The sequence below is a fragment of the Oncorhynchus clarkii genome, unplaced genomic scaffold, assembly GCF_045791955.1.
Source record: "Oncorhynchus clarkii lewisi isolate Uvic-CL-2024 unplaced genomic scaffold, UVic_Ocla_1.0 unplaced_contig_2895_pilon_pilon, whole genome shotgun sequence".
In the NCBI taxonomy this organism is placed as follows: Eukaryota; Metazoa; Chordata; class Actinopteri; order Salmoniformes; family Salmonidae; genus Oncorhynchus; species Oncorhynchus clarkii.
Genome location: NW_027259781.1, coordinates 1 through 14,574, shown reverse-complemented (window position 1 = coordinate 14,574; position 14,574 = coordinate 1). Strand labels below are relative to the sequence as shown.

The 14,574-nt window shown below is 44.3% G+C and overlaps 1 protein-coding gene across 1 annotated transcript; it reads right to left on the bottom strand.

The window, feature by feature from the left end:
* Positions 1-468: 468 nt before the first annotated feature.
* LOC139400852 (gamma-secretase subunit Aph-1b) lies at positions 469-9,484 on the bottom strand. The gene is made up of 6 exons (XM_071145443.1): positions 9,151-9,484; positions 8,300-8,470; positions 4,050-4,123; positions 3,565-3,687; positions 1,215-1,342; positions 469-730 (listed from the first exon to the last, which is right to left on the bottom strand). The coding sequence occupies exons 1-6, from the start codon at positions 9,261-9,263 to the stop codon at positions 563-565; spliced, it is 777 nt and encodes a 258-aa protein (XP_071001544.1). The 5' UTR covers positions 9,264-9,484; the 3' UTR covers positions 469-562.
* Between the last annotated feature and the right edge of the window lie 5,090 nt (positions 9,485-14,574).

Here is a 14,574-nt window from a genome sequence, read left to right as displayed (position 1 = left end):
GAGTAAGATTACATGGGGGGGGGGGGTCTGATCCTAGATCAGCGCTTCTACTCGGATGCTTTATGAATACAGGGCCAAAACACTAAGCTGCCTCATCATTACTGTAGAAGGCACAGATCCAGAGACCCGTCTGGTGTCAAATAGGTACCGTCTCGTTAAGGAACTACATACCCTACATTTTAAAACTACACACAGATCAAATGTGTTTGTCACCATCTCCCCCCCACCTGTAAAAAGTTAATCAACCATTCTGAGCAGTGTCTGCCAAGGATGTAGTGGTAACAAAAGTAGGATCCTCTAGATTATTCTATTACTAATGCAGTGTAATACATCTGCCCTTCACTAAATAAAAAAAGGTGTTTAAACAATATTTACTCTAAACTACAACCCTGGAGCCTATTTCCAGTACCCAGCACCACAAACATAGAACACATGGTGGGGAAGGGGAGAGACATATCATTGACCCAGTTTGTCTTTAACTTATTTATTTGTTTGTGTCCTGTTGGATAGTGTCCCCATACAGTGTGTGTGTGTGTGTGTGTGTGTCTTTAGTGGTGTTCTGTTATCTGGGCCGGTGGTTGGCCAACAGGAAGTCCTTGTCTTTGCAGGTAAGGCAGAGTTTAAGGTTCCGGAGAGATCCCCCGGAGCAGAAGAACGCCCAGAGACCCACGAGGAACACGATGATGTAGGTGGGAACCAGGCTGCCCACGTACTGAGGGTTCTGGAATGTCTAGGAGAGAAATAACAAATACTGATGAGTTACGGATCTCTGGGGAAATACTGAGGGTTCTAGAATGTCTAGGAGAGAAATAACAAAGACTGATGAGTTTTGGATCTCTGGGGAAATTCCTACAGAAGGTTCTGGTTCAGGAACCTCTGGGAGAAAAAAATACTGAGGGTTCTAGAACGTCTGGGGAGAGACATGACAACAACGGCTGAGTTACTATGGGGACATGTTTTGTCCCATTTGAAGTGCTGTGGTGAAGGACAGGAATCAGTGGAGGAGCCTTTGTGACATTATGTCCCAACGGGGATGAAGATGTTACTAAGTAAGAAAAAGTACTAGGATGTAAGACTACTGCCAACACACATTTACTTCTGAGTATTTATTCATCAACCCATCAGTCAAGTCCACCTACAGCATGAACACAATGATCTACTGTATCGGTCTATCCATCCAGCCAGCCATCCTTTCTGTCTCTTTTCTGACTTACCAGACAGGAGACGAGGAGGTGGCTGATGACGACCACAGCCAGAGACCACCAGTGTTGTTTCTCACAGGAATCAAAGAACACCACACCCCAGAACATGTGGAGCAGGATGATGGCCATGGTCATGAAGGCTGTAGGGGAGACAGAGAGAGAGTTAGCCTCAGGATGATGGCCATGGTCATGAAGGCTGTAGGGGAGACAGAGAGAGAGTTAGCCTTAGGATGATGGCCATGGTCATGAAGGCTGTAGGGGAGACAGAGAGAGAGTTAGCCTCAGGATGATGGTCATGAAGGCTGTAGGGAGACAGAGCTAGCCTCAGGATGATGGCCATGGTCATGAAGGCTGTAGGGAGACAGAGTTAGCCTCAGGATGATGGCCATGGTCATGAAGGCTGTAGGGGAGACAGAGAGAGTTAGCCTTAGGATGATGGCCATGGTCATGAAGGCTGTAGGGGAGACAGAGAGAGAGTTAGCCTCAGGATGATGGCCATGGTCATGAAGGCTGTAGGGGAGACAGAGTTAGCCTCAGGATGATGGCCATGGTCATGAAGGCTGTAGGGGAGACAGAGAGAGTTAGCCTCAGGATGATGGCCATGGTCATGAAGGCTATAGGGAGACAGAGTTAGCCTCAGGATGATGGCCATGGTCATGAAGGCTATAGGGGAGACAGAGAGAGAGTTAGCCTCAGGATGATGGCCATGGTCATGAAGGCTGTAGGGAGACAGAGTTAGCCTCAGGATGACGGCCATGGTCATGAAGGCTATAGGGGAGACAGAGAGAGAGTTAGCCTTAGGATGATGGCCATGGTCATGAAGGCTGTAGGGGAGACAGAGAGAGAGTTAGCCTCAGGATGATGGCCATGGTCATGAAGGCTGTAGGGGAGACAGAGAGAGTTAGCCTCAGGATGATGGCCATGGTCATGAAGGCTGTAGGGGAGACAGAGAGAGCTAGCCTCAGGATGATGGCCATGGTCATGAAGGCTATAGGGGAGACAGAGAGAGAGTTAGCCTCAGGATGATGGCCATGGTCATGAAGGCTGTAGGGAGACAGAGCTAGCCTCAGGATGATGGCCATGAAGGCTGTAGGGGAGACAGAGAGAGAGTTAGCCTCAGGATGATGGCCATGGTCATGAAGGCTGTAGGGGAGACAGAGAGAGAGTTAGCCTCAGGATGATGGCCATGGTCATGAAGGCTGTAGGGGAGACAGAGAGAGTTAGCCTCAGGATGATGGCCATGGTCATGAAGGCTGTAGGGGAGACAGAGAGAGCTAGCCTCAGGATGATGGCCATGGTCATGAAGGCTATAGGGGAGACAGAGAGAGAGTTAGCCTCAGGATGATGGCCATGGTCATGAAGGCTGTAGGGAGACAGAGCTAGCCTCAGGATGATGGCCATGAAGGCTGTAGGGGAGACAGAGAGAGAGTTAGCCTCAGGATGATGGCCATGGTCATGAAGGCTATAGGGAGACAGAGTTAGCCTCAGGTCAATCAGAAAAATGACTACTAGGCCTCCGTAGTGGTGCAGCCGTCTAACACGGAACCCAAACCGGCTGTACGCGTGCGCCATCGTGCATAACTGTATTTTGTCCCTCCACACCAAACACGATCACGACACGCATGTTAAAATATCAAAACAAACTCTGAACCAATTACATTAATTTGGGGACAGGTCGAGAAGCATTAAACATTTATGGCAATTTAGCTAGCTGGCTTGCACTTGCTAGCTAAATTTGTCCTATTTAGCTAGCTTGCTAATTTGTCCTATTTAGCTAGCTTGCTAATTTGTCCTATTTAGCTAGCTTGCTAATTTGTCCTATTTAGCTAGCTTGCTAATTTGTCCTATTTAGCTAGCTTCTATAAACCAATGAGGAGATGAGAGAGGCAGGACTTGCAGCGCGATCTGCTTCACAAATAGAAAGGACTTCTCGTTGGGGTGCGCGAGCAGTGTGGCCGGTGGGGCTTTACTTGGATCATCGCGATCTAGCGACACCTTGTGGCGGGCCGGGCACCTGCAGGCTGACTTCGGTCGTCAGTAGAACTCCGTTTCCTCTGACACATTGGTGCGGCTGGCTTCCGGGTTAAGTGGGCGTGTATTAAGAAGCACGGTTTGGTGGGTCATGTTTCGGAGGACACGTGACTCGACCTTCGCCTCTCCCGAGCCCGTTGGGGAGTTGCAGCGATGAGACAAGATGAAAATTGGATCTCATGAAATTGGGGAGAAAAGGGGGGGTAAAATATAAAAATTAAATTAAAATAAAAAAGACTACCGTCAGAAAAGTTAGTGGAATAAAACATGTCTTCTTGTGTGGTTTCAGGCTATTAAGTACATTTTAAAACATGGCAGACTCATACAGTACCTGAGGACAGGAAGTAGTGTTGGGAGTCTCCATGGATACCAATGGTGCCGGGGCCAACAGAATCGGCCAGGATATTGACCATTGAGAACGCTCCACTCATGAAGCCGAACCCCAGCCCAGACACTGGGGAAAACAGACAACAGAGACACTATCAGACACTGGGGAGACGGACAACAACAGGGAAAGATGTAATGGCACTCTACGGTCTAAAATAACAGCTATGAGGGTTTTAATGTAATATGAACCATGATAACTGCTACCACAGAGGAAAAGGGGCTACAAAACTCTGCCTCAAAGCTAATATCTTCCATCTGCTTCTATTCATAATCTCTAATATCTTCCATCTGCTTCTACTCATAAATCGCTAATATCTGCTTCTATTCATAATCTCTAATATCTGCTTCTATTCATAATCTAATATCTTCCATCTGCTTCTATTCATAATGTTATGCACATGAGTTAATTTTTGGTCTTCTTCCACATACCATAGGCTAGTTGCCGTATGGAGATCGGCATCGTTTCCTCTGCACTCAACATGAGCAAGCCTTCGTTTGCCTTCCTGTAAAACAAAGAAATAGCACAACAATCAAACTACAGTATCATCAAATATAGTATCACCCAAACCCAACCCTTCATTATACTACAGTTTCCATGTTTCTCCAACACTAAAAACTAAGTCAAACTATCGTTGAATCACTGAGTGTCCATCCGCTATCATTAAGTGTCCATCCGCTATCATTAAGTGTCCATCCGCTATCATTAAGTGTCCATCCGCTATCATTAAGTGTCCATCCGCTATCATTAAGCGTCCATCCGCTATCATTAAGCGTCCATCCGCTATCATTAAGCGTCCATCCGCTATCATTAAGCGTCCATCCGCTATCATTAAGCGTCCATCCGCTATCATTAAGCGTCCATCCGCTATCATTAAGCGTCCATCCGCTATCATTAAGCGTCCAAGTTTCTCTTCCAACAAAAGCTATGAAAACAGGCAGAATCTGTCAGCTACTGGAAGTGCCTTCAGAAAGTATTCATACCCCTTGACTTATTCCACATTTGGTTGTGTTACAGCCTGAATTCAAAATGGATTAAATAGATTCTCACACATTATACCCCAAAACGACAAAGTGAAAAAAAGATGTTTCTAGAAATATTAGCAAATGTATAGAAAATTAAAATACAGAAATATTTCATTTACATAAGTATTCACATCCCTGAGTCAATACTTTGTAGAATCACCTTTGGTAGCGATTTACAGCTGTGAGTCTTTCTGGATGAGTCTCTTCGAGCTTTCCACACCTGTGCAACATTTTCCCATTATTATTTTCAAAATTCTTCAAGCTCTGTCAAATTGGTTGTTGATCATTGCTAGATAAAGCAATCATTTTCAGGTCTTTTAAAAGGTCATAGATTTTCAAAGTAGATTTAAGTCAAAACTGTAACTCGGCCATTCACCGTCTTCTTGGTAAGCAACTCCAGTGTAGATTTGGCATTGTGTTTTAGGTTATTGTCCTGCTGAAAGGTGAATTCATCTCCCAGTGTCTGGTGGAAAAACAGACTGAACCAGGTTTTCCTCTATGATTTTGCCTGTGCTTAGCGCCATTCCATTTATTTTTTTATCCTGAAAAACTTGTCCTTAACAATTACAAGCCATACCCATAACATGACGCAGCCACCACTATGCTTGAAAACATGGAGAGTGGTACTCAGTAATCTGTTGTTTTTGCCCCAAACATAACACTTTGTTTTCAGGAGAAAAAGTTGAGCGTTTTGCCACATTCTTTTCAGTATTACTTGCCTTGTTGGATGCATGTTTTGGAATATTCTGTACAGACTTCCTTCTTTTCACTCTGTCATTTAGGTTAGTATTGTGGAGTAACTACAATGATGTTGATCCCATCCTCAGGTTTCTCCTTTTACAGCCATTAAACTCTGTAACTGTTTTAAAGTCACCATTGGCCTCATGGTGAAATCCCTGAGTGGTTTCTTTCCTCTCTGGCAACTGCGTTAGGAAGGACGCCTGTATCTTTGTAGTGAATGGGGTGTATTGATACACCATCCAAAGTGTAATTAATAACTTCACCATGCTCAAAGGGATATTCAACGTCTGCTTTTTTTATTTCATCTACCAATAGGTGCCCTTCTTTGTGAGGCGTTGGAAAATCTCCCTGGTCTGTGTGGTTGAATCGGTGTTTGAAATTCACTGCTCGACTGAGGGACCTTACAGATAATTGTATGTGTGGGGTACAAAGATGAGGTATTCATTCAAAAATCTTCTTAAACACTATTTATAGCACACAGAGTGAGTCCATGCAACTTATTTAAACCCATTTTTACTCCCGAACCTAATTTAGGTTTGCCATAACAAACAGGGTTGAATACTTACCGACTCAAGACATTTAAGCTTTTCGTTTTTAATTTGTAAAAAAAAATTGAAAATCATAATTCCATTTTGAAATTAGGTATTGTGTGTAACCATGGGTAACGTAGAGATGCGGTCTTAAGGGCAAATATTCAGAAGGATGCAGAAGATCCTGGTGCAAAGGTGTGATAGCCAGCATTTCCTATTGACAACACAAAACAGGTAGACAATAGACTTCTCAAACTAAATAAACTGGCTTATCCTGTAGCTTCCATAGCTCTTATAGGTAGAGGGTGGATCTGGCTCAAGCAGCCTCCCCAATCTACCCAGAAATCCCAAAACTGGCGCTTATATCCTCTAGCCCCTCCCTGGGCCATACCCATGTCCAATGACGAGTAAGCAGATAACTGGTAAACAAAATTCAACTGTCGTCCTCATTAATTACCCCATTACTACATCCTGTCTAAAACAGACGGAACCACTTCCACGTACCCTTTAAAAAGTTGGGCACACGTTAAACATCGGCAACCCAGTAACATATAGTGGTGAGCAACGGAGAGCGCGCTCCTGCCGCACAAATAAACGACACAGACAAGACACACGGAGCTCTGACCCAATGTGGGAAGTCTGTTTCATACTGTTAATGCTTGCCTTTATTCAGAGTCTCTAACTCGTGAGTGTTACTATGATTCTGTGCACCGAAACTAGAGGCAGGAAAATAACCGCCTTTACGTGTGGAAACGATTTTCCTAAAATACCTTTCAAACCTTTTCCTACCGAACTGGGCATGATGGATAAACAGCAGCTTACTGCTAACACAGGAGCTATAGAATAATATAGCCGTGCAGTATAATGCTAACTGCTAACACAGGAGCTATAGAATAATATAGCCGTGCAGTATAATGCTAATTGCTAACACAGGAGTTATAGAATAATATAGCCGTGCAGTATAATGCTAACTGCTAACACAGGAGTTATAGAATAATATAGCCGTGCAGTATAATGCTAACTGCTAACACAGGAGTTATAGAATAATATAGCCGTGCAGTATAATGCTAACTGCTAAAACAGGAGCTATAGAATAATATAGCCGTGCAGTATAATGCTAACTGCTAACACAGGAGCTATAGAATAATATAGCCGCGCAGTATAATGCTAACTGCTAACACAGGAGTTATAGAATAATATAGCCGTGCAGTATAATGCTAACTGCTAAAACAGGAGCTATAGAATAATATAGCCATGCAGTATAATGCTAATTGCTAACACAGGAGCTATAGAATAATATAGCCGTGCAGTATAATGCTAACTGCTAACACAGTAGCTATAGAATAATATAGCCGTGCAGTATAATGCTAACTGCTAACACAGGAGCTATAGAATAATATAGTGCTGCAGTATAATGCTAACTGCTAACACAGGAGCAATATAGAATAATATAGTGCTGCAGTATAATGCTAACTGCTAACACAGTAGCTATAGAATAATATAGTGCTGCAGTATAATGCTAACTGCTAACACAGGAGCAATATAGAATAATATAGTTCTGCAGTATAATGCTAACTGCTAACACAGGAGCAATATAGAATAATATAGTTCTGCAGTATAATGCTAACTGCTAACACAGGAGCAATATAGAATAATATAGCCGTGCAGTATAATGCTTCTTTTTTTAATTTTACCTTTATTTAACTAGGCAAGTCAGTTAAGAACAAATTCTTATTTTCTATGACGGCCTAGGAACAGTGGGTTAACTGCCTGTTCAGGGGCAGAACGACAGATTTGTACCTTGTCAGCTCGAGGGTTTGAACTTGCAACCTTCCGGTTACTAGTCCAACGCTCCACTAGGCTACCCTGCCGCCCCTTCTAGGAAGAAATGGCAGAATGCATAAGGGAAATAGGCCCTATATTAAAATAGAGCGTTCTAACAGAAGTTTAGTGTGCATTCGTGATGAGTTGGGCATAAATCCACATCTCCACAAGGCCAGAGACCAATAATATAAAATGTTATCCATTTTAAAACAAAAGGTGGAATAACTCAAAAAGGGTGTGAATACTTTCTGAAAGCACTGATATTCCTCTCAACAATGGACTTCTTCTCTGTTAGTCTGGAAAAAACCCCTGAGGGATATAAGACCAGAATGTAGAGCAGCAGCATCGCTGAGCAGGTCATGGGGATAGGCTTATTACACCTGGGTTCAAATACTATTTGAAATCATTTCAAATACTTTATCTGGGTTTGATTTGAGCTTGTCGGGCTTAAATTGACCCATAGGTGACGTTAAAAAACGGCCATCACTGACTATGTAGCACTCCACACAGGCTAAAGCAAATGAACCCAGGTCTGTTTTTGAGCCCAGGTCTGCAACTTACTTTAGCAGCTTGTAGTAGCCAAAGCGGAAAGTCTCCTGCAGCAGCACGGAGAGCACCACCCCGAATATGAGCAGTCCTTTCTGCTGGGAGGAACTCTCTTTGTTGCTGATCTGAACGGTGATGAACCACACTAGTGAAGACAGCAGCAGAGAACACAACCAGAAGAACGCCCTGGGAGAGAGAGAAGAAGAAAAAAGAACACGAGTTTAACACTAGGTATAGAAACACTCATAAAATAAAGGTTCATCACACACACTGAAATGGACAGAATTTAGGATTGGATGAACTTGTCTCCCAATAGGATTTTTTTTTTAGACACATAGTACTGCTGTATACAAAAGAGACACTGGTCAATACACACTCAACATAATACATACATAGCAAGGTACCCCTGTCATACACATTGTACACTTCTCATATAGCCACATACATAATATTTCGCTAACTAGTACATACATGAATGACTGTATTGTGTAACAAAACATTCTACGGGTGCTCCACAAAATGTAAAAGAAAAACAGGGGGGGTACCTGTAGTCGCGCATGTGCGACTATTTAGGTTTAGTGCTGGGCTGGAACAAAACATTGCGCGACCAGTAGCTCTCCAACTAACAGTGGTTTGTGTTTAATATTTGCAGAAACTTAACAGTCAATAATTATAATACAGCAAAAGCACATGTCCGGAAATGTGTGACCAAAAAGAAGAGGTTTTGTTTGTGATTTAGCATTAGCCTTTGGGCTACCTAGTTCTAATAAACAGCTAACTGCTGTTGGCTAGAAGGCTACACTATCCAAATCTAGATGGTTTGCTTGCTATCTATTTATTTAGTTAACGTTACACTAGCTACTTACCCGGCGATAAGAAATATCACTCGGAGTGGGTCCCTGGCAATAGTAAACAAGAACAGTGCAATGGCAGGGCCGAAAGCGATGAATGTACACCCGAAAAACACAGATGCAGTCATTTTGGGGCTTGGTCCGACTTCGACTCAAGTTAGCCTGTTAACAAAACCTCCACCGCAGGGCCCTTCTTCTCTTCAATGGCTGAAAGAGTGTATCTTTCCGAGAGCTTGGATGCTTCTTTACAACTGAAGTAAACCTGAAGCTATCTAAATAATCTCATTGTTGTGGATTTTATTGTAGGTTCCTTGATGCTACAGTATCACTTCCTGTTCTAAATGTTTGCAGGCACGTGACCACAGGAGCAAAGATATTCGACGACAAAAGTTCCCGCATAGCCAATATTCAGCAATTGTTTTCAGACAATGATAAATTATTTCAGACAAGACGATGCACCTATTCAAAATATAGCTATTCATACGTTATTTGTATACGTGTGATTTATGAAAATAGTATTATTTATGTCTGTGCCACTAACGAATTTTGAGAAATAAATATGTCGGCTTTCTCGTTTCCTCACTATCTTTGACTCAAAACTCAATCTCTCCAACAGCGACATCTACAGTCTTTATACGGCATTACTTTCTGAGATAGTATTAACCAACGTTATCAATCCACTCTCAAATCAAAATTCAAATAAAAATTGCATTTTGTCACATGCGCCGAATACAACAGGTAGACCTTACCGTGAAATGCTTACCTACAAGCCCTTAACCAACAATGCAGTTTTATCAAATTCGGTGGATTTCTTTGTCAAATTGTAGGCTTATCGTGTGTATTTAAATACAAATATATGTTTTGTTTTTTTTGGGAACAGCTGTTTGACCAACATTTAACAGCAGAGGTCACTATTTGTTCTCTACCAGATAAAGACTGAAGCAACCAACTACTGTATCTGTAAATATTCTGTTCATTAAACCCAAGATGATGTGTCATGGTGCATCTGTCACAGCCACCTCTGAGTAACAGAAACCGTACAGTGATAGATCAGCAAGATATATAAGATCACATCTGCTGATTCCAAATGACATCACGTACTATGTTTTGCCTATGACTTAATGCAGCGTGTCAACTCTATTTGAGTGGTTCCACGGTGTGGCTTTTAAATCTGTATTTTGTATTTTCAACTAATATATCAATGTGGAGTGACATTTTAATACATGTTTACTATCTCTAACATATGTTACATCAGCCCAGACTACATGCACCACATCATTCAATAGAATTAGGTGATCTCTATGACATGCACAGTCCTATCATCTTTGATGTCTCGCTCTCTCTCTCTTTGATCTCTCTCTCTCCCTCTCTCTCTCTCTCTCTCTCTCTCTCTCTCTGTCTCTCTCTCTCTGTCTCTCTCTCTCTCTCTCTCTCTCTCCCTCTCTCTCTCTCTCTCTCTCTCTGTCTCTCTCTCTGTCTCTCTCTCTCTCTCTCTCTCTCTCTCTCTCTCTCTCTCTCTCTCTCTCTCTCTCTCTTTCTCTCTCTCTTTCTTTCTGTCTCTCTATAGCTCCTGTGTTAGCAGTTAGCATTATACTGCAGCACTATATTATTCTATAGCTCCTGTGTTAGCAGTTAGCATTATACTGCAGCACTATATTGTTCTATAGCTCCTGTGTTAGCAGTTAGCATTATACTGCAGCACTATATTATTCTATAGCTCCTGTGTTAGCAGTTAGCATTATACTGCAGCACTATATTGTTCTATAGCTCCTGTGTTAGCAGTTAGCATTATACTGCAGCACTATATTGTTCTATAGCTCCTGTGTTAGCAGTTAGCATTATACTGCAGCACTATATTATTCTATAGCTCCTGTGTTAGCAGTTAGCATTATACTGCAGCACTATATTGTTCTATAGCTCCTGTGTTAGCAGTTAGCATTATACTGCAGCACTATATTATTCTATAGCTCCTGTGTTAGCAGTTAGCATTATACTGCAGCACTATATTATTCTATAGCTCCTGTGTTAGCAGTTAGCATTATACTGCAGCACTATATTATTCTATAGCTCCTGTGTTAGCAGTTAGCATTATACTGCACGGCTATATTATTCTATAGCTCCTGTGTTAGCAGTTAGCATTATACTGCAGCACTATATTATTCTATAGCTCCTGTGTTAGCAGTTAGCATTATACTGCAGCACTATATTATTCTATAGCTCCTGTGTTAGCAGTTAGCATTATACTGCAGCACTATATCATTATATAGCTCCTGTGTTAGCAGTTAGCATTATACTGCAGCACTATATCATTCTATAGCTCCTGTGTTAGCAGTAAGCTGCTGTTTATCCATCCAGTTTGGTAGGAAAAGATTTGAAAGGTATTTTAGGAAAATCGTTTCCACACGTAAAGGCGGTTATTTTCCTGCCTCTAGCCGGCCAGAGTGAAACGTTGTTTCGGTGCACAGAATCATCGTAACACTCACGAGTTAGAGATTCTGTTTCATGCTGTTAATGCTTGCCTTTATTCATACTTCCCACATTGGGTCAGAGCTAGTATTCTAGCTTGAGTTAACCTAATAAAAAATCCAAACCTTTCCAGTTAAATGACAGGTTTAATTTTGCCCACTAAGCACTGGCGTACCCCAACAACAAAGTGGTGTGGGCGTACCCCAACAACAGAATAGTGTGGGCGTACCCCAACAATAAAATGGTGAGGGCGTACCCCAACAACAGAATGGTGAGGGTGAACCCCAACAACAGAATGGTGAGGGTGAACCCCAACAACAGAATGGTGTGGGCGAACCCCAACAACAGAATGGTGAGGGTGAACCCCAACAACAGAATGGTGAGGGTGAACCCCAACAACAGAATGGTGTGGGCGTACCCCAACAACAGAATGGTGTGGGCGTACCCCAACAACAGAATGGTGTGGGCGTACCCCAACAACAGAATGGTGTGGGCGTACCCCAACAACAGAATGGTGTGGGCGTACCCCAACAACAGAATGGTGTGGGCGTACCCCAACAACAGAATGGTGAGGGTGTACCCCAACAACAGAATGGTGAGGGTGAACCCCAACAACAGAATGGTGTGGGCGAACCCCAACAACAGAATGGTGTGGGCGTACCCCAACAACAGAATGGTGTGGGCGTACCCCAACAACAGAATGGTGTGGGCATACCCCAACAACAGAATGGTGTGGGCGAACCCCAACAACAGAATGGTGTGGGCATACCCCAACAACAGAATGGTGTGGGCGAACCCCAACAACAGAATGGTGTGGGCGAACCCCAACAACAGAATGGTGAGGGCGAACCCCAACAACAGAATGGTGTGGGCGTACCCCAACAACAGAATGGTGTGGGCATACCCCAACAACAGAATGGTGAGGGAGAACCCCAACAACAGAATGGTGAGGGTGTACCCCAACAACAGAATGGTGTGGGCGAACCCCAACAACAGAATGGTGTGGGTGAACCCCAACAACAGAATGGTGTGGGCGTACCCCAACAACAGAATGGTGTGGGCGTACCCCAACAACAGAATGGTGAGGGTGTACCCCAACAACAGAATGGTGTGGGCATACCCCGGGTTTGAGATCTCAGGTGGGATTTTTGAAATGGGTTTTTCCTTCCAATTTATGCTTTGGCCACAGGACGAGTCATCAGCATTATGAGTTAACAGAATATTAACTTTTAAAAGTGAGATTTTCACTGGACAGTTACTCTAACTGAATTGTGAAAACGAATTAAGAATATGTTAATGTCATTACTGAAACGGTGACAATTGAAAACCATGGCAACATGAAAATAAATGTAGAAAACGGTCCCTTTTTTAGTCTGTCTCTGCATCATTCTGCCTGCTCAACCCTTAAACCTGACACTTCTCCATCTTGTCTGTCTCTGCATCATTCTGCCTGCTCAACCCTTAAACCTGACACTTCTCCATCTTGTCTGTCTCTGCATCATTCTGCCTGCTCAACCCTTAAACCTGACACTTCTCCATCTTGTCTGTCTCTGCATTTTTCTGTCTGCTCAACCCTTAAACCTGACACTTCTCCATCTTGTCTGTCTCTGCATCATTCTGCCTACTCAACCCTTAAACCTGACACTTCTCCATCTTGTCTGTCTCTGCATCATTCTGCCTGCTCAACCCTTAAACCTGACACTTCTCCATCTTGTCTGTCTCTGCATCATTCTGCCTGCTCAACCCTTAAACCTGACACTTCTCCATCTTGTCTGTCTCTGCATCATTCTGCCTGCTCAAGCAAGCCTTAAACCTGACACTTCTCCATCTTGTCTGTCTCTGCATCATTCTGCCTGCTCAACCCTTAAACCTGACACTTCTCCATCTTGTCTGTCTCTGCATCATTCTGCCTGCTCAACCCTTAAACCTGACACTTCTCCATCTTGTGACACTTTGCATAGCGTCGGCAGGGTCTGGGCCACTGAGTGAGCAGTTGTAGAGCAGGGGACAGTTGTGGAGAAGGGGACAGTTGTGGAGCAGGGGACAGTTTTGGAGCAGGGGGCAGTTGTGGAGCAGGGGACAGTTGTGGAGCAGGGGGCAGTTGTGGAGCAGGGGACAGTTGTGGAGCAGGGGACAGTTGTGGAGCAGGGACAGTTGTGGAGCAGGGGACAGTTGTAGAGCAGGGGACAGTTGTAGAGCAGGGGACAGTTGTGGAGCAGGGGACAGTTGTGGAGCAGGGGACAGTTGTAGAGCAGGGGACAGTTGTAGAGCAGGGGACAGTTGTAGAGCAGGGGACAGTTGTAGAGCAGGGGACAGTTGTGGAGCAGGGGACAGTTGTGGAGCAGGGGACAGTTGTGGAGCAGGGGACAGTTGTGGAGCAGGGGGCAGTTGTGGAACAGGGGACAGTTGTGGAGCAGGGGACAGTTTTGGAGCAGGGGACAGTTGTGGAGCAGGGGGCAGTTGTGGAACAGGGGACAGTTGTGGAGCAGGGGACAGTTGTGGAGCAGGGGGCAGTTGTGGAACAGGGGACAGTTGTGGAGCAGGGGACAGTTGTGGAGCAGGGGACAGTTGTGGAGCAGGGGACAGTTGTGGAGCAGGGGGCAGTTGTGGAGCAGGGGACAGTTGTGGAGCAGGGGACAGTTGTGGAGCAGGGACAGTTGTGGAGCAGGGGACAGTTGTAGAGCAGGGGACAGTTGTGGAGCAGGGGACAGTTGTGGAGCAGGGGACAGTTGTGGAGCAGGGGACAGTTGTGGAGCAGGGGACAGTTGTGGAGGAGGGGACAGTTGTGGAGGAGGGGACAGTTGTGGAGCAGGGGACAGTTGTGGAGCAGGGGACAGTTGTCTCAGGACGTGTGGGAGAGCTGCTAGCTAGCCGGCTGCCTCAGGACATCGTGTGGGAGAGCTGCTAGCTAGCCGGCTGCCTCGGGACACTGTGTGGGAGAGCTGCTAGCTAGCCGGCTGCCTCAGGACATCG